This window comes from Falco naumanni, chromosome 2 (genome assembly GCF_017639655.2).
Source record: "Falco naumanni isolate bFalNau1 chromosome 2, bFalNau1.pat, whole genome shotgun sequence".
In the NCBI taxonomy this organism is placed as follows: Eukaryota; Metazoa; Chordata; class Aves; order Falconiformes; family Falconidae; genus Falco; species Falco naumanni.
The window spans coordinates 98,108,102-98,127,146 of NC_054055.1; the positions used below are offsets into that span (position 1 = coordinate 98,108,102).

At 37.0% G+C, this 19,045-nt stretch overlaps 1 protein-coding gene across 1 annotated transcript in view; it reads left to right on the forward strand.

Moving 5' to 3' along the window:
• Positions 1-19,045, forward strand: part of ANOS1 (anosmin 1) — a 139,591-nt gene that overhangs the window by 61,126 nt on the left and 59,420 nt on the right. The window contains exons 3-4 of the mRNA XM_040582785.1: positions 14,953-15,015; positions 18,232-18,454. Of these exons, the coding sequence (XP_040438719.1) occupies positions 14,953-15,015; positions 18,232-18,454 (286 nt within the window). The remainder of the gene's footprint in view (positions 1-14,952; positions 15,016-18,231; positions 18,455-19,045) is intronic.

Below are 19,045 nucleotides of genomic sequence, written 5' to 3' on the forward strand. Positions count from 1 at the left end.
AACAGCTGGATGCTAGTTGCCATACTGTGCGTTTTATTGGATATAGGTACCTGGGAATGGGCAACTGTCTTAAGTACTTTCTTTCCTGATGCTTAGTTTCAAAAGGAGTTTTTAACTCTTTAAAGAAAATCCCTAAAGCATTTCAAAGAGGTAGCTATATGAAAAACAGAAAACTTGGAAATATCTTGACTGAATGAAAAGCTGCAGTATTTGATTACACATTAAAACACTCTCAAGGATGTGCTGTGGTCCTTACAGATGGCTTCACAAAGAAAGCTTTGCAGGACTATTGTTTCCTCATACCCCCCTTTTCTACTTTCCTTGTGTGGTGTCATTGTTTTCCTTCTTCCTTTTGCATGGAGTCCTCCAACCTGCCATCTTACCACTACCACCCAACCTAACCCTGTTTGTATTGAGATGGGTGGTAAACTATGACATCCAGTTAGAGCTGCTGCAACTCCAGAGCGCTCAAGGAAGATTTTTTCAGGATTGTCAACTTTTGCAGTTTACAATGACAGTAACTGTAGAGTAGCTCACAGGTACATGCTCTCTGGACAAAATCCAACATTCTGGTACTCTTATCTAGACATGCATTACCATGAGATTTAGGATGCCTGTGAGCAATCACAGGGAGTCAGTTCCTGAGATGGGTGGGCACCTGCAATCTGTGCTGATTTAATCCAGTATTCTGACTTCGGGTTGTGACCCTTTGGCTCCACTTCATTAACTAGCGTGCATTTCCTTGCATATATTTGCATAAAAAAGTCAAGATATCCATTTCATCTGTCAGCATACAAAGTACTATGCAAAGAGCTGCTTTTCAGATAGTTATTCTCTGGGGACTTAATACCAACATGCTTCCAGAACCTTACTTTCTGATTCTTCTGAGAGTTTGCTCAAGAGTCCCATTAAGATGAATGGAAACTAGACTGAAGCATTACATGTACCAAATTTCTACTTTATAATTTTTGCTGTGCTACAGCATCACCTTTATCACAATTATATTCCATTTCATAGAATCATGGAATCATTTAGGTTGGAAAGGACCCTTAAGACAGACCATCAAGTCCAACTTTTAATGATCATTTCATCATCTTAACATCTGCAAACTATGATAAGTCACTTTAGGATGACTAGAAGTATATTACAGTCAGTCTGTGCTTTTATGTATTGTAGTCCATGACTGGAAGGATCAGTATGTTTTAATAACGTTAGAAGTCAGTGGATTATTAATTAAAATACTCAGCTTCCAAGCTAAAGTTAAAAAAAGAAAAAGAAAAAAAAGGTACGTATTCAGCCGTAATCGTAGAATTCTTTTAGGAATAATACCTGCCATCTGATTTTCATATTTAAGAAGAATTTTGCTTACCCAATTAACAATCTAAGTTTATACAGTGAAATAATGCAGTGATGCCTGCTTGAGCTGCAGTCATGGACCATAACATTCATGAATGCTGAAAGCAGATGCCTTCCTGCAGTGCAGTCTGTGACAGTCAGGACAGGCAAGTTGCCTTCCCTTCTGACCTGGAAGTAGAAATGGCTAGTGGTCTGCCCCGCACTATTGCCAGGGAAAATGGATCCAGCTTGATTTTTCCAGCACAAGGCTGAGGTTTGGTTTAACAGGTTTTTATGTTCTATGATAGTTTAATCAGAACAATTTATTTTTTAACTCAGCTGTCAGTTTGTCCCACTTGCTTCTCAACACCATAGTGGTCCTTTATTACTCAGCCTTGGAGGGAAAAGGAGATATTAGTTGTTTTTTAGACTGTGGTTTTATGACTCGCTTAAGCTGTTTTAAGTACAGGCTCTCAATTAAAGAGGTGTTTACAGACTCCTCTCTCCATCCCTTTTGCGCATGTCCCTGACCCAGAGAGCTAGTTTTTATGAGTCTACTGAACAAGCTGAATGGAGACATTTACTTTAGCTAAAAAATAGTCAATTTTTCATCTAGGTTGCCTGTTTCAGCACATTTGCATCTAAAGGAGGGCTAGTTCCAGTTCAGGACCGCTCCTCTTTTGGTTTATGAATTTGGTGTTAGGGATTTAGATTCACTTAAGCCCATCCTGTAACCATAACCTAAAAAATTATAACAATTGGAGATAGTTATCAAGAAATCTAACATGTAAGTGTAGTCCTTCTTGCTCCTGTGTAGCGTGCATTGAAAAATAATAGGAGGGAAGGCATTTATTTAATAACCTTTGAAAGAATTCCTTTGAAACACGATAGCTATTTTAGGTTACTTTGAATTTTCTAAGGTATTCAGACACTTTATTATTTAAATCACAATCTTTTTCTTTTTTTTGTATTCCCAGATAATACATGCAACTATCTTACTTTTCAAGTATTACCCAGCAGTGTTTATTCTATGAATTGTCATGTAAACTGATAGAATTTCACTCATTTTGGTGTTTCAGTAGACTATGTTAAGATACATGAAGAGATTGTGAAAAGGAATCACATTATCTCTTTTTACAAAAGATTCAATGGATACAATAGGGTTTCGAAACATGGGATAGAAAAACATTCTTTGTGTAGCGGGAATATATTTGGAAAAAGCTAGGTTAAGTGTAGAACACTTGAGAGAGTTTCCTGTTAAGTTTTGGCTTTTTGTTCCTTTTGTACTTGGAATTAATGGAATATTAACTTCTATTTTTATAGAACAAAGCAATATTCCTATTACATATGATCCTGGTACTTTTTAGAAACACCCTATTTCTTGTTTGTTATTGCTGATCATCTTCACTGGGTTTTTTTGGCAAATTTGTTTACTCTGAAATTAATAAAAAAGTGAATTTATTTTATTTACATCTGTTTCTTTTCCTTCTTCTCACATAAACAAATTTGTATCATCAGTCTAGTTTAGGTCAATAGATCTTCCATTAAAACAAGTGTAATTCTGAGTACACTGAAAACTTCTAGACGTACTATTAGTAGATTGATCGGTCTGTCAATGAGGTGGACAACAGAGTTATGTAAAAAAATTTAGGCCAAGCAATAGAATGTGAATTGCTTGCTTCAGAGTAGGGGATGAATATTTTTTATCAAGACAACCTCCTTTTCATTTTTCTGTTCTTTTTCTTCCCCATTTGCCACAACTGCATGAAGAGGCATGCACAGATGCCTGCTGCCAGAGTGTGATGCTTAACCTGACCGTCAAACAAGCCTCACAAAGGAAGGCTTTTCAGGTCCCCCAGTGAAACAACCACTGCATTTTATTATGGCGTGAAATTAGAAGTGAAAAGCCCTATGGCTCTTGCTGTTTAGTAATGCGGAATATGTCGTTTCTGATGGTGATTCTAGTGCTGGGAGGGAAATAGAAAGCCAGGGAAGAGAAACAAAGTAACGATTTAGACAAAGAGGGCCCCCCTTTTTTCATCGTCTCTGATTGTTAGGTGGTCTATAAAACCATAGTACTGTGGTGGAGACAAGGAAAAAGAACATTTAGTTGCGGCTCTTTCATTCAGAAATGTATGTGTGAATTTGCAGGGTGATGTATAAGGAGAGTCATCTGTTATCAGAAGAGTTCACTAGTTTAACTCATAAAACAGCAACAAAAACTTGACTTTGCTTGGAGAGAGCAGTGCTGCTCTGACAGACACTTTAACGTGCATAGCAAGATGGTGTTTATAACAAGACTGTGTGTGGTTATCTGAAGCTGCCTTGTAACAGATTGGAAGGGGAAAGTGCCAGCTTGAAGAGGCTTTCCCCTGTCTGAGATTAAAAGAATCGTATTTTCTCATATATAAGATGTCGAAATATTTATGCTCACTTTTACTTTAAAAGTATTATGTAATCACTAAAGCAAATAGTCAACTGTTAGGAAATGAAAAAATGGAGAGACATGAGAGGCGTTTTAGAATGTAAGATGGGCATCTTTTTGTAGAATCATATAATCATTTAGGTTGGAAAAGACCTTTAACATCATCAAGTCCAACCATAAAGTTATCCATCAGCTGATCACTATCACTTCTGCTGGAAATAAATCATGGAAGCCCATCCATGGTTCTAATATCTGGAAGGGAAGAGCTGTTAACATTTTGCAGACCCATATTGTTAGCAGTAAACAGTACTGATATTTTTACTAGTTTACCTTTTTTTGGACCCTGTATGCATGGAAGGGATGGCAGACAGCAGTGACCTAGAAACAGTAGAGATGTATAAGTGGAAAGTTTCTCCTATGCTGCTTGCTCTCTAGGTTATAGATGCGATCTTGAAGAAGCTTTAAAAGCAGAAAGAAAGGGTTGGCATGACTGATCCATGATAGATGGGTGGAACAGATGCAAACATGACAAGTCAGTTTGTTGGTAAACTGCACTGTGGGACTGCAGCCTAAAGGAAGAAAGTTCAGACAGAGAAGCAAAACTGCTACTGGTTTTTAATTCAGGTGTTTCATTTTGTTATTCATTAATATGGTAGCTACACTACCAAAGAATTCAATACATAAGCAGTAGCTCAGAATGAAGCAAGAAGGCATTAAGCAATTAAAGCTATTATCACTATCAGAGAGAAGTCCATTAGAGAACAGCTTCTTAACTTTTTTAGACTGTATCACTCTTCACCACAGTATATGTCTTGTGTGCGCACTAGCGCTCCAGGCTTGACTTGCTGCTTCATAGCATTTTGCCAATGCTATGCCTTGTATCTTGACAGGTGAAACCTCAGAATGTGGAGATTTAGAATAAGAGCTAGGAAGAGCTTTGAAAAAAGAGAACTCGTTGGCATTTGATGCAGCACATAAAAGCAAAGTAACAGAAAAATAGGAAAATCATCTTTGAGGCAGCAGTTTGAATAGGGATAATTGGAACAACAATTTTAAGGCCACAGTAGGTTCGTAGAGGAAACAAAGATGTGAAGAAAGGAGAGCAAGAGAAAGAATATTGCCTCTGTAGCAAAGCAGTGGTGGAGTAGCTACTGCACTGAGACATAACCAAAATACTTGTACCCATTATAAGCATTTCAAAAGAACTTCAGGAGGATCAGAAAGCACTGCTAGGGCATGCCCCTTCAAGGTGAGAGGTTCACATTTAAGGCTGGAAAAACTCGCTGCTTATACAAGATGAAACAGCTTCGACAGGAGAGAGAGAAAGCTCCATCAAATACTTCATGTTTAGGGGATTAATCTTGAATTCATGAGGTTTAAGTTCAATTCCATGTTTCAAAATCAGGCAAAATAAGAACTCCAAGTTGTTTTTTGGTTACTGTGTTAAGCTCTAGGCTATGAAGCAGGGAAAGGGAAGAAAGTACATGTTCCGGTTTTATCTGCTGGTACAAAACCCTGTAAACAAACTTTGAAAAGAACTGGTCAGGAATGAACTAATGTTTGGGAGCCAATTTTCTGTTGACATCGATGGCCATGATTTTGATTTGGTAACAAAGAATAGAAACATGAAAAGCGTCCTAGGATTGTTCTTCTGTCCTTTCAAACAAACACTTCTGCTGGCGAAGTTTGACATGCCAGACAACTAAGCCATACAGATAGATATCAAGCTGTCTGTGTTGAAAGTTATTTTCACTCTAAAAGGATTAGAGTTGAAACTGCTGCATTTGTGCTACAGTATGATGATATGACTTCTTGTCTTTTTTTTTTTTTTTATAATAATAACTTACTTTCCAAATATTTTATGTCAAAGCAGTTCCTTCGTTTTCAGCACCTTCAGTGGTTCTCACTTTCAGTACGTGTACAATTTTTCTGGTACCTTTCACTTTCTGTTTTTTTCTGGGAATTTAGAGCAAAGGTTATGCAGACTTCCAGAAAATTTGTCCTGAAGTTCTTGGCAAGGGTCTTGGTCGTTCAGGTGCTCAAATGCAAGGTTTTGGAGCATATGGAGATTTGAAATGGTGGATTTTCAGAGATTAATGCAGTCAGAAAAGCTTTTTTTTTTGTCTAGTTTTTTGAAACAAAGCCTCCATTTTAGGAACAAAGCCTGTAATGCTCCTCTGTATACGCAAAGATCTGGACGGACTTAACTGATGTACTGTGACTAGCCCTTTCCCTATCTCTGTTCCAGGAAATATTGATACTGAACCTAAGTCATAAGGCTTCCTTTACTTGCTTAGGGTATTGAATGCATTCAGTAACTCACATTGCTAACACTTAAAATTGTATTGGCATCCCTGATGTTGTGTACTGAAACGAACCGGATAATTAAGAAAAGGAAACTATTCTATGAAACTCATGTTTTTGTTAGATATCCAACAATTGCACTTCTGAAAATTTCCTTTACCGTAAGTCCTGACTTGATACTAACAAGTTTGCATAACTGTGGAGAGCAGTAATACCTATCCATGTGTGTGCTTTTGGTCCCTCTGCACCCAAGTGAAATAAATACACATCAAATGCAGGTATTTGCTATAGCAGTTCAAACTATGCTACTCTTCAGCCAGTAAAATTTCTCAGAAATGTTCCATTTTGCTCTGAAATAACCATTTGAATGATGATACCATTCTCCAAAGTGCCGGTAACAGAGGACAATTGCACTTATAACTGTTGTAGTTTGCTTCAGTAACTGTATGTCTAAGCCTTGTAAGAGGCTGAGTAAACAGCTGAAATCAAGGGTTTGTCCACTTTTCTGCTGAAGTAGCAAAATAGAGCTTCAAAGAAACTTGTCAGTATGCAGTCCTTCTCTTAGTTATCTGGATATTATTTTGAATAATAATATTTTGGTTTTTTCTATGTCCTTCAAAAATTTGTGATTGGAAGATGCTGTAGCTGTGTTCTGTGTGGTTTGGTGAAGAGAAAGTTTTAGTGGTCTGTTATGAGACACTGACAGTCCTATCTGCAGAAGCAATTTACATTTATTGAGAGCGTACTGCTTGGGTGTGAAACCAGGAATAGAATCTTTTAATGCTGTTTTTGAAATGTAATTTTTAAAAGTATTTTGGTATTTACACCATTTTGAGGTGAATAAGGGCTGTCCATATCTTTTAAAACTTAAGTTCAAGCTGCCAGATGTGGAAGGTCTCACCTTTTAGGTTTGTGTTTAGCATATATTTGGAAGATTTAATTCAACACTTTTTTCTTGAAATATAAAAACAATGAGAAAAATCTAAAGAATCCAATTCCTGGAAAATTATCTAAAGCAAGTGATGTGTCAAAAGTTCCATATTTCATCTGCAGATAGTTTAGATCATCCTACTTAGATAAGAATTATTTCAAAAAATTTATAAGTTACATATGTAATGATTGTTTTGGATCTCTGTAATACAGCTTTTGTTAGTCTTTTTATAAGGGATATACCAAATTCTGCCAGGAAATACGGCTCTCATTCCTGTTGACTAAGACCACTGCTGGATGGCTTATATTCCCCCTTACTTTCTGATGTTAGAACTCAACACAAAGTGCGATTTTCTCATAACTTATCCCTTAGTACTTGAATGCCAAATTGCTCTGGGTGAGGTCATGAGTGAATTAACCAGAAAAGCCTGTCAGGGTGTTAGCCCCAGATTAGTCTCAACTCCTGCAGATGCACCTTTGTGTGATGTGATATAATATAATGTGATGGTTGCCGTGTGATTGCTGTTCCCTGTCCCTTTATGTCCTCACTCCTGTAGAGACACCATATCCTTAGTTTTGGTGCCATCCCCAGGTATTTTGTTTTTACTTTTTTCTTAGCAGTTGACTTCTGAAAAATACAAAGTAGTCATCTGTCCTAAAGCATAAGGATAAACTATCTGAATGTTGATTACAAATGATTTTTCTTTTTCTTTGTAGATACATATATACATATATACTTTTAATTATAAGAATAAATTGGTACTTGCAGACGATAACAAATTCCACATTAGTAACCTCTTCCTTGTCATGTACTCCATCACAGTACCTGTCAGGATATCATCAGTATAGAACCACAAAAAAATACATTTGAAGAAAGACTAAAAAGTGCTCATTAAAGGGATTTTGGAGACCCCAAGCACAACATTATTTATTAACCATTTAAAATCTAAGACCTGGCTTTCATTCAAAACCAGCTCTACAATTAGCAATACTTTCAGACAATATCAGCTGGGTTCCCAGTGTACATGATAATGTCACAGAATAACCCCAACTGTAACTAATTTAATTAAGACTTGATCCTCGAACACAAAATCACTCCTTTTCACCAAATCATGATGCTCACTGACCTACAGGAGAGAAAACAGGCAACACAGACAGGGAACCTTTCTCTGTCATTTAACCTATTTGTTACAAGGGAAATATATTATAGTGTAATTCTCATGAGAATCTCTTTAACGTGAACAAAGGAGTAATTCCAGGTAGCCACACAAAACTGCTATTTTACATAAAAGAATATGTTTCACAGCTGTTCCTGTTAAACTGTCAAAGTTTTAAAGATACTTAAACCTCTCCCAGTCTACATTAAATGTAACAGTTTTAGGAGCTAAAATGTTACACCAGATTTCTAGAAAGCTGGTGATTGGTGCTGTGATGGTTCAGCCTGCTAATGCGGGAGGAGAGGCAGAAGAGGCAGAGAAGCAAGAAACTGTCTCGGCTTAAGAGGGATCTCACAAAACGCTCAGAGGCTTCTTGAACAACATGTATGCTGCAAGCTAATATGACAGCTACTGATTCTGCAGTTGAATACTCCTCTCTGGCTCTTGGATTTTTTTGGCCTGAGGAACGGAGTGATTCAATAGTGCATCTCTACCTCTAATGGTTTGTTTTATACAAGATAGATGTGAACAGTGGGTGCCTGTCCTGATAGGGTGTATGAACATCTGAAGATGCTCGTACCTGAAGTGCTCTAGTGCATCATCTTAGGCACTTGATCACTAGGAAGTGTGCCCAGAAGCTTGAGTGCAGTACCCTGATATGTTGAACCATTCACATGGAGGGTTACTCAACATGAAGCCTCTGAATCAATCGAAGTATCGAGCATGGTTTCTGGAGAACATAAAAAATGATTCAATGTGGAAATGAGAACAGGTGTTTTTTGCATCATTATTCTGGATTCACTTACCTACCTCTGATTCCTCGCTCTAAGTGCCTGAAATTCTCACTGCATGTAGTTCTATTTATGTGAGCTTTTAATTTTGTAACATACATTATGAAGCAGTCACACCTAGTGCATTCTGGGTGGGTAGACAGCTCATACCTTAGTGCTGGTCAAAGATTCTCAACTGGAGATTAAAAAAAAAATAAAAATCAAAGGGATCTTTACAAGAGTGTGTCCAATTTAATAACCAACATTTCTTTCATTTTAATATGCAGAAATCAAGTCACCTGCCTTGGATCTATAGAAGGAATGTGTATGTATATATACCTATGTATATATATGTATGTATAAATAGACTTCTGTAAAACAATTTGACAAAAATCAAAGTGGGCATCCAGAGTCCCTCAGACTGATTAATTGGTCTTATCTCAGGATTCTTTTGTTGTTTCACTGCAAATTGTTAGAGTTGGGATTCTTACCTTCTTTTATGCATAATTAATGTTCTGCTGTTCTGCTAAATTATTTCCTTATGGCTTTTAGAATTACACCATGTCCTCCTAAGTGCAAAAATACCAGATCAGACTCATAAGTCAACTTGGAGAATCTAATTTGGTCTTTGTTTCAAACAGTAATGTAAATACTGATATTTCTTTTTGGCATTAATAACTGAGATGTACCTTCTAGGAAGAGAATGTTCGAGGATTGTTTTTGATATGTATGGATCTTTTGGGAAAATGTAATCCAGAACTAATCGTAGATGATTTTTTAATTGATATGCCATCTTTTAAAAAACTATAAATCTTACTGATGCATCTCCTCAGTTTTATCATAAGAAATAGTTTCAGTAAAAACATCCTGCATCTCATGACTCTTACAGTGAAGAAGAAAAGTAGTTGTTCAAACTGTTTGAAAGATATTATGTTCTATGATGTGATATTGCTAATGGCTAATACTGTTCTACCAAGCTAGCATGCTATTAATTTATTTGGACTAGGTAAATATTCAACTGTGCATTTACTTTTCTGAAAGTAAAAAATCGCATTCTTCAGACAACTCACAGTCCAAGTTACAGAAAGTAACCATTTCTATTCCTATTGGTAAACAGCAGATACAGATATAAAAAAAAATAATCTCAAAATCGGTTACTTCTTTCTTGCTGCCTGTTTACGTTTTGCGTTGTGTTTACTGTCACTGATTTACAGGTTGAAAATCACTTTTCTCCTGGTTCCTTTGGGTGCAGTCACATATTTCAGTGTACCCTTCACAAAATTATTCTCTCTGAGAGTGATGAACACTATATTCCTCTTTGACTTTGGTTAGATTCTGGACCACAAGAAAGTTCTTTGCTCAATGCCTGATAGTGCATGCATTTTTCAGGTGCTTCTCTTAGTGACATAGCAAGGTCTTAGGAGACTACTCTGAAATGTGTTTTGTTCCTTTCTTTTCCCCAACCATCTAAGTTAAATTTAATTAAATACTTTAGGGCAGCAAAACACTTAAATATATGTTGTAAACATAAACCGTTGCTTTCTGACCTTGCTGTTGTGAGCAACTGTGATCATGAATGATAATGAAAAGAATAATTATATTCTAGCTACAACACTTTGATTCCATTCTTTTTACGAAAGTTTGCATGTGACCACTTTGGTGAAGGAAGAAGTCTTATTAGAAAAAAATACTGTGGGTAGACTCTTCTCTGAAATAAATATTTTTTTGCACTTAAATAGATACAAATATGTCATATTCAGCTACTTAATTGAATAAATATACAGTATTTGAATAAGTATTTATTTCAATACCTGAATTAATGTTTTGCAATCCATTAGACTTTCAAAATTGCTGGGTCGGTTTAACTCCCTCCTATTCAGGGCAAAGGCAATATGTCCTAAGCAAAAGTGTTGGTAGACTATTTTGAAAATCCCTTTACTAACCAATGTAAATGACATGCATCATACATTAATCTCATAGTTGCTTCATTTATAGTTTAAATATTAGATCGGAAAAGACTTCTGTAACAGGAGCCTTGTTCCTAATCTTTAAAAAATGAAATAAACAAATATAACCCATAATATTTTAAAGCAATAGTGGTTTTTCTTCCTTGAATGAAACAGTTCTTTGCCCTTGTTCCTAATTTTATACAATCTGAATATTAACACATCTATAGTAGTATCTGATATTTATACCTCCGTGTGTGATGTACCCACACACACACATTTTGAAGGATGACAAATGCTGGGGTGCTTTCTATTAGCACTCGTTTTGGCTTTTGATGGAGTTGTTTAGTACTGAGTAACAACTCTGCAGCAGTCTGGATCAAGAAAGCAAGCCTACAACTTTTGGATTTAACCACAGGAGATGATAAAACAAGTGCTTTAGGAGGATCAGTTTAGAAGGCCAGTGGGATTAACAGTCATCATCTTCTGAAGAGTGCCACAGGCCTGTAATGACTAGTTAAACGCTGTGTTTCTTATCTCTTCATGCCCCAGCAAAAGAACAGCCTTTATGGTGATGCTGGGGCAGCAGTCAGCGATGGCTCCAAGGTACTGGCCACATCTACCAAAAGGACTGCCAGGATGCTTCCCATGCTGCTGCCCTCCTGCCTGCTGGTGGTCTGCCATGTACATACCTAAACGTAGCTTCTGAGAGGGGGTGGTAATGTCTGCAAGGTATCTTTTATTACATAAAGTAGAGCCAAAACCAGCTGCTGCTTGGCCTAGATTCCTCCTCATCCTGAATAGAGGACTTCAATATCCTTCTAACAGGCACACACATTTACACTAATCCAGAAAACCTGGATGTGTTTACCTGCTGAGTGGGATTAGTTTTCTCATGGGTGTTTTAGGTATTTCCTTGAAACTCTTCTTATTGATGAGAAATGCTGTGTGCTTTCCTTTCAGATGTTAAGACTAAGCTAAACGCTAGTGAAATAATTCCTGTTGGTCTGGGGGAGCTTTGGGTCAGGCCTTTGCTGAGTTGCATTGAAATTATTATAAATTTATTCTCAGAATTTTAAATTTTAAGATGTATGCTTTTTTTTTTTTTTTTTTATATTCTTTGACTGCTTGGATTAAGGAAACTGATATTATTGCCACTAGTCCTGATACGCATTTTCTTGATTTTAATTTTTATTATGCATGGAATGATGCCTGTCAGAAAACCTTCAGCCCCTGTCAATGTAAGGCCTGATTCTGCTTTTTCGTTGAGAGAATTTTCAGTTTGGTGCTTGCCTTGGCTAGGTGGTCTAACAATGGGAGAGATCCATAGTGGAGGTAGAAATGTTTTATTACAGTACTGTGCAGGGCACTGCAAAATGCGTGTTCTTCAGTATACGCATCTTGAGGCACATTCCTAGCAAAGCATGCCAAAGATGAAAAAAGAACTACAATGCTTTGCAGAAATAAGATACAGCTCAGAGTGACACATGTAAGTGGGATGAAAAAGTTTAACAGAACCAGGCAGGCTGAAGTTTATGAGTACCGAGTTTATTAGAAAGCTGAGATGTCTGGAAAAAGGCAAATTTATGTACACAATAGCCCTTCTTCAGAGCTAGTATGTATGCAACATATCGGATCTGGAACACATTTCCCTCTCCATATAAAAAACACCACGATAGACTTCACAGGGAAAAACAGCTATTTCTCTACCTGAGATAATTGCCATTCAGAGGATAAAGCTCACCAAGCAGTGGTAGGGATCTCAAGATCTCAGCAGATTTACAGTTTAAATCAAGGACTCAAAGGTGAGACCTCAATCCAAGCTTCCATCTTTTTCAGCTTCCCACTTTAGGGGAACCTCCTAACAGAGTGACTAAGAGGATAAACGCACAAACCTCAGTGTTTGTGAGGTGCTTTCAATCTTTATTAGTGCAAGCTTAAGAACTACCTTTTTAGAAAGATGTCCCAAACTCTTCTAGTGCAAAGTTATTGGCAATATTTCTGCCTGCTAGCAGTTTTTCTCCAACCTGCAGAATGGTACAGCTGCACTAAAGCTAGGCAGTCAGCTCCTGCCAGCAGCCCATGGTGCTAGGCTAAGCCAAACGGTCTGAGGACTCCTCATACAGCAGGAGTAAGAAGATTTGTTTGTTTATGTATGGGTAAGAGCATGTGCTCTAATCAGAGCCTATGAAGCTTATGATGGAGGTCTTATGGCTTTCTATATCATCTGTTTTCTTTGGAGTCTTCTGAGAGCAGTCAGATTGCAGGATGCTGCTGATCCCTGGTTTATTTTGTCCATCTTTCCTTTGAAGTGTCTGAGTTGAGATGCCCATCATCTTTGCCTGCTCTGACGGCAGGAGGTGCTGGGGCTCAACTGAAAGTAGCCTGGGCTGTCCCGAGTCCTTGTTGAGACAGAGCAGCAGCCAGACAAGTGCTGGAGCATACTTACATTGCAGGTAAAGAGAACCTGGTACAAACACCTTGAACAAACCTTCTGAAGCATACGGTGTCATGGTATTTCCTTTCAGGAATACCAGCTGTTTTGCTTTAGAGCCTGCAAGGAAGGTGGTCTAGTCTGCATGAACTTGGTGCTAGTTGTCATCTCAGGATTGTGGATATGCTGGTTTAAATATGTGTGGCTGAGCAGCAGTAAAGCAAGAATTCAGAGAAGGCAAGGATATGGAAATCCTGATAGCCTTGGGGATCACTGACAAAGTCCCAGTGTGGTCAGAATGTTGCTCATTTTGTCTTTAAACCATCTATTTCTATATAATTTGGGGCTAAATCCATCAGAGAGAAGAGCTGTAAAATTGGTATGACAGTGGAACTGGGCTCAAATGTGCAGTAACTCTACCACAGGAGGAACACCACTCTGGAATTAATTAAACTTACTGACTTCAGTGACATTTTATAATGTATCCCTCCAATTACTCTGTATACAGCACATTGTGAGTTTTGAAGAGCTAGAAATGGAGTCTAAAATACATATAGAGAAAATGTTTGTGTGGTATTTTTCATTCCTGAACTGTGTAACCTCTGTGACTAACTGTTTTATTATATTTTTTGGGCTTCGTTGCTAGTAAGAAAAATGCTTAACTTTTAAAGCATTATTTTTTTTTTAGTACATTAATGATACAGGTAGACAGCTGAGATACAGCCTATATGTATTCATGTTTGGTTTTGAATAGCGTAAGTGTATATGGATCTGATCTAATACTATGTATAAGAGAAACAAATTATATAAATACAAAATTGCATGTCAGAGGCCTTTCTTTTTGGTGCAATAAGTATCTTTGCATTATTACCAGAAAGAGGTGATGTTACGAACTCCCAATAACGCCAGACCATGTGTCTAACAAAGGAAGAGAAAAGGTTTCTGGATGTGAATCTGAATTCATGTTTCAGCTGCAGTGAATGCTCTTGACAGTGTGATTTTTCTTTATGCTCTGCTGTGAAGCTTGACTCTGGTTTGCAGGGTTTGAATCTCAACTCTCCATATAACCATTGCTGTAGAGGTTGAAGGTGAAGAAATTATAATATGGTACTTGAAATAAAGTAAATTTGCGCACAGACCAGTGAACATTGTCTGTTTATACAGGAATAGTGGTTAAATCTCTGCTGAGTTTACTCTATAGCTTGATGAAATAGTTTCTCGCTTGGGAAGGCAATGTGCCCGTCCAATCTTTAGGCTGGTGAGCAAGGAGAAGATTTAACTTTCTGTAGTTTAGAGTAGTGCTTTTGACAGTGTCTCTGTGATCCAGGTGACATGGTGTTAAATGGTATTAGGGCCTGGATTCAATGAGGTAGAAAATAGGATGGTGTATAAACAAGTGAGGCAATTGCCTTGTACAGTAAGAAATACTGAAAGTATTTCTTGTAATCTAACCGTGGCTTGGCATGACCTTACTGTGACACCATGACTCAATGACACAATCTTATCCCTAGGAGAAGTGGATTTCTAAAGCTTATTATTAACTTCCTATGGGCCAAACAAACAACTGGAGAAGAAATGGGGTCATTTGTGGTTGTTTCTTTCTTTCTTTCTTTCTCTTCCTGACACTTCTCTGCCTCCTGATTCTTCCTAGTGCCTGGAGCCCTGCAAAGAGTCCTGGGACCTGAAGAAAAACCATTGCCAAAGCTTCTGTGAGGTATGTCAGCCCAAGGGCGCTCTTTCTCACTTTGTTCTAGCTGTCTCTTTTGTTTAAATTACTGGCTTAAAGGAAACAGCTAACAAATGGGATTTTTACAGCAGTTGCCTTCATTTGAATTGATACACATATAATAATGTAGCCATTTTAAGTCTGAGTTTTTTTTTTTTTTAAAAAAAAACAAAACCACCATATTTCTTTTCCCCTGAACAAATGAATTATCTCAATTTGAAGTTTTTAGACTTGTTCCAGCCACACTTACATAGCTTCTCTCAGAAGGTGCTCTTAAGTCCCTCATGTAAGATACTATTTCTACCACATGCCCTTCTGTCTTTTCTGGACATGTGTAAGAAAGAGTATCTTTGCTTAAAAGATGAGATGTCATTGTGTGAAAATCCTTGTGCAAGGTAGCTAGAAAAGATGGCTTTCCTGTATGTGAAAGTCAATCTGATTTCTAAAAGAGTATCTTACTAGAAGTAACTGGATTGTGTACTCCTAATTCAGAAGACTACTATCAAAATACATAATTATTCAGGAAGAAGTATTTGGAAAACTTTGTGTCATGTTTCAGAGTAACTTTGTGAATAAGAAAACCTGGATCTGTTAAACTAGTACAAAAAGGAGATTGTTTTATTTGATTTAAAACGTGGCTCTGCTGAGTTGGCAGAAGTCAGCTATTACAGTTCTTCAGTGTTTTTAAGTACGAAATGGAAATACCATCTCAATAGAAAGTTGCTTTATTATAACTAAATCAATATGAAGTTGTAACTTGATTCAAGTCTATGAAAATGTACGTTTATGAAGATTTTCAGCTTTTCCTATAAGAAATAGAAATGACCTTAATTTATATAATGCTTTCACTGATACACTGATGTAACTGCACTCTCATCACTGTTGGAACTCTTTCTCGTACAAGAGCATGTCTGATGTTTAAATGATTTTAAGCATCATGAAGATGATTAGAAGTAGCTGTAATTTCAACTAAAGAAAAAATGTATATCCAACTATGTGTAAATAGGGATTACTGGATTACTGATCTATGTAGTTACATCAGAAAACAAAGTAAAAATTTTGCATGAAAACCAGTCCTCGTAAGAGTTCTTTAACCTGGATGAATTGCTGCTTCCTCATATACAAAACTCTGCGGCAGTGTAATAAAGCAGTTATAGTGGATCTAATTTATGTCATTATTATATATCACTTCTCACTTAGGCTGTATGTTTCCAGATATGGCTGAAAATATGTATAAAATTGGTTTAAAAGGAAAACATTTGTAGAACACTGTTCTCTTGTAGTTAAAAACAGTGAGCATCCCTCTTTGATTAGTGTTTTGTGGTTGAAGCTAAATTTAGAACTTCAAAGGCCCATAATGAAGAGCAGCACATTTAGCAGCTAACTGAAAAATGAGCTGTGAAATAGGGTGAGGAGGAGAAGCCTTGAGGACGTATTATGCCTCAGGGAGCTATGAAGTTTTTAATTAAGTAGCTGCAAATTTGTGATGTTTTAGGATTTGAAATTAGCTTCACCCACACAAAAGCACAGAACCACTTTCCTTTCTCTCAGACTCTTGTATGCTCCATAGACGACATTTGATTGAATTGAAGGAGGCTGTTTTCCTTTGAGAGTGTTTTCAATCTTTTTGTATTTTGTAAAAAATCTGGAAGCAACAATTTAGCTTTGTGTTTCTCGAGGTCCGTGTTTGTTATATTACTTCTTATCTACTGAATAAGTGTACTCACGTTAATGGAACCTTATGTGTAAAGAAGAAAAGGAGACAGTTTACTTTTTTCCCATAAATTCAGTTTCCTGCTGGTTTAGCTTAACTGGCTAACCATGTAATCAGGTGCATTCCAATGAGGGGAACAGCAGGACTGTGTGTCCAAGGATCACCGGGGTCAGTAGCAAATGTAAGGACTGTTCATTTTGGCAGCTGTTGGGCTGGTTAAGCTGAAACACCTAAATGCGTCCTTGAAAGCCTGATTCAAAAATTCTGGACTGTTCTGTAGGACAAGATGGGAGATGTAACATAGTGGCACATTCTTGGACCACAGTGACTTTGGAGAATAAACTGACACAATCTGTGAAACACCTACGCCTCCATGATAGTGAAATCTTTCTCATTTTGCCGGAAGTATGAAAACAATAAAAATAAGAATAAGATTCAAAAACATTTTAATATGGAAGGAAGTTGCAGAAGTTACATGAATAGTTGGATGGACGGTGGATTATAATTCCTGTGTATGCTCAGGAATCTGTAAATCAGATCTGTCAGGATGGAGGGGGTTTGGTTGCTCTGAGATAGAAAGGCAGGCTATAGGTACCCCAGTTACATGGGTTGCTCATCCCCAGTTCCAGCAATCACTTTGAAGGGAATCACTTTATCTGTTTTTGCACCAGACTAAATGAAGCACCAGATAAAAGAGTACATGAAATCACCATGTCACACACAATGCTTTCCCTAGGGTGCTAGATGCTATTTGTAATACAATTTTAAGTGAACCTTGCAAACCTCTGAGTAGTACACATGCTATAAAAAAAAGTCTCTGTGTTGCAGAAACCTCTTGTATATCTCAGAGTTGATTTCTCAAAGAAGTAGCATTTACTTTGATCTATAATCAATGTATGTAGGACTTACTTTAATTTGTATTTTGTGATCATTTTATCAAAAATTTAGTTCCAGTTGCATGAAGAGTTACACAATTACTAATATGCTGGCAAGGACATAAAGGTGCTGCAAAATCTTCTCTTAGCCAACTCAGTTCAAACAGTATTAATGAAACAAGATTTCACTTATTTATCTAGTGTGGCATTACATCAGATATTGTGGGTAAATTGTTATGAAGTACAAAGGGAGGAATTTGGGGTAGTAGAACAAAAAGACTGTCTGACCGCTGCTTTTCCTTTGTTTTCTGAATGCTTTTAATCTGTCATTGAGCAACTTTGTAACCAGCCAATGTGAGGAAAACAAGGGAAAGCTGGCACATATAAACAACTTTATTCCATTAAAAATGGTGGTCTTACTTGAGGGAATTCATCATTCTGTACTTGGAATGCTTTTTTAGAAGTGGCTTGAATATATAAATCTTCAGGGATAGTCTTGCAAGAGCTGAAAATCTGAATTTTTGTATAGGAGGTCTTGGAAAATGTACAACTTTTTTTTCTTTTTTTTTTTTTTCTTGTTGAAAAATTTATACAGTTCTTTTGCTTTCCCTTTAGCCTCTTTTTCCCAAGAAGAATTACGAATGCCTAACTAGCTGTGAATTCCTTAAGTACATCCTGTCTGTGAAGCAAGGGGACTGCCCAGCACCTGAGAAGGCCAGCGGTTTTGCAGCTGCCTGTGTTGAAAGCTGTGAAGCTGATAGTGAATGTTCTGGAGTGAAGAAATGCTGTTCCAATGGATGTGGTCATACATGCCAAGTTCCAAAAAATCTGTACAAAGGTAGAGATTATTAATATGTACTCATACTGGCCTAATAACTTTAGGCCATAATAAAGTCTCCTAGAAAACCAGGACTGTCATTTCATAGGGGTTTGTATGGATGTGAAAAAAAAGGAGAGGTGCCTGTAGAAATGTGGCTGGACACTGAAAAGATGGAAAGCCAGAGAAAAATATTGCTGTTGAATTTTTTTCCCCTTGTGAAGCCCATGTTTAGAAATATGTGGGTTGTAAACATGTGGCTATTATGAATCATCTTAAGCAGAACAAACTTGCCAACTTAGGTGAAATCTCACTTAATTTGATGCAGATGAGAGAATGCAGCAGAAAAATATTTAATGGTAAATAGTTCAATGTCTATTAATCAGAAATAACATTTATATTTGTAAGCCAGGCAGGTAGGACTACCAAATAGGAAGTGTGAATAATCTGGTAAAAGAACAAATCAATGCAATATATTTGGCATTGGTGTTCTTAACGACCTAAAAACCTCTAGTGAAAGATTATAATAACCACATATATGTTAAATCATTATTTAAAACTAAGGCAATATTATTCAAAATTTTGTAATTTATTTGAGTCCTGATATTCTGT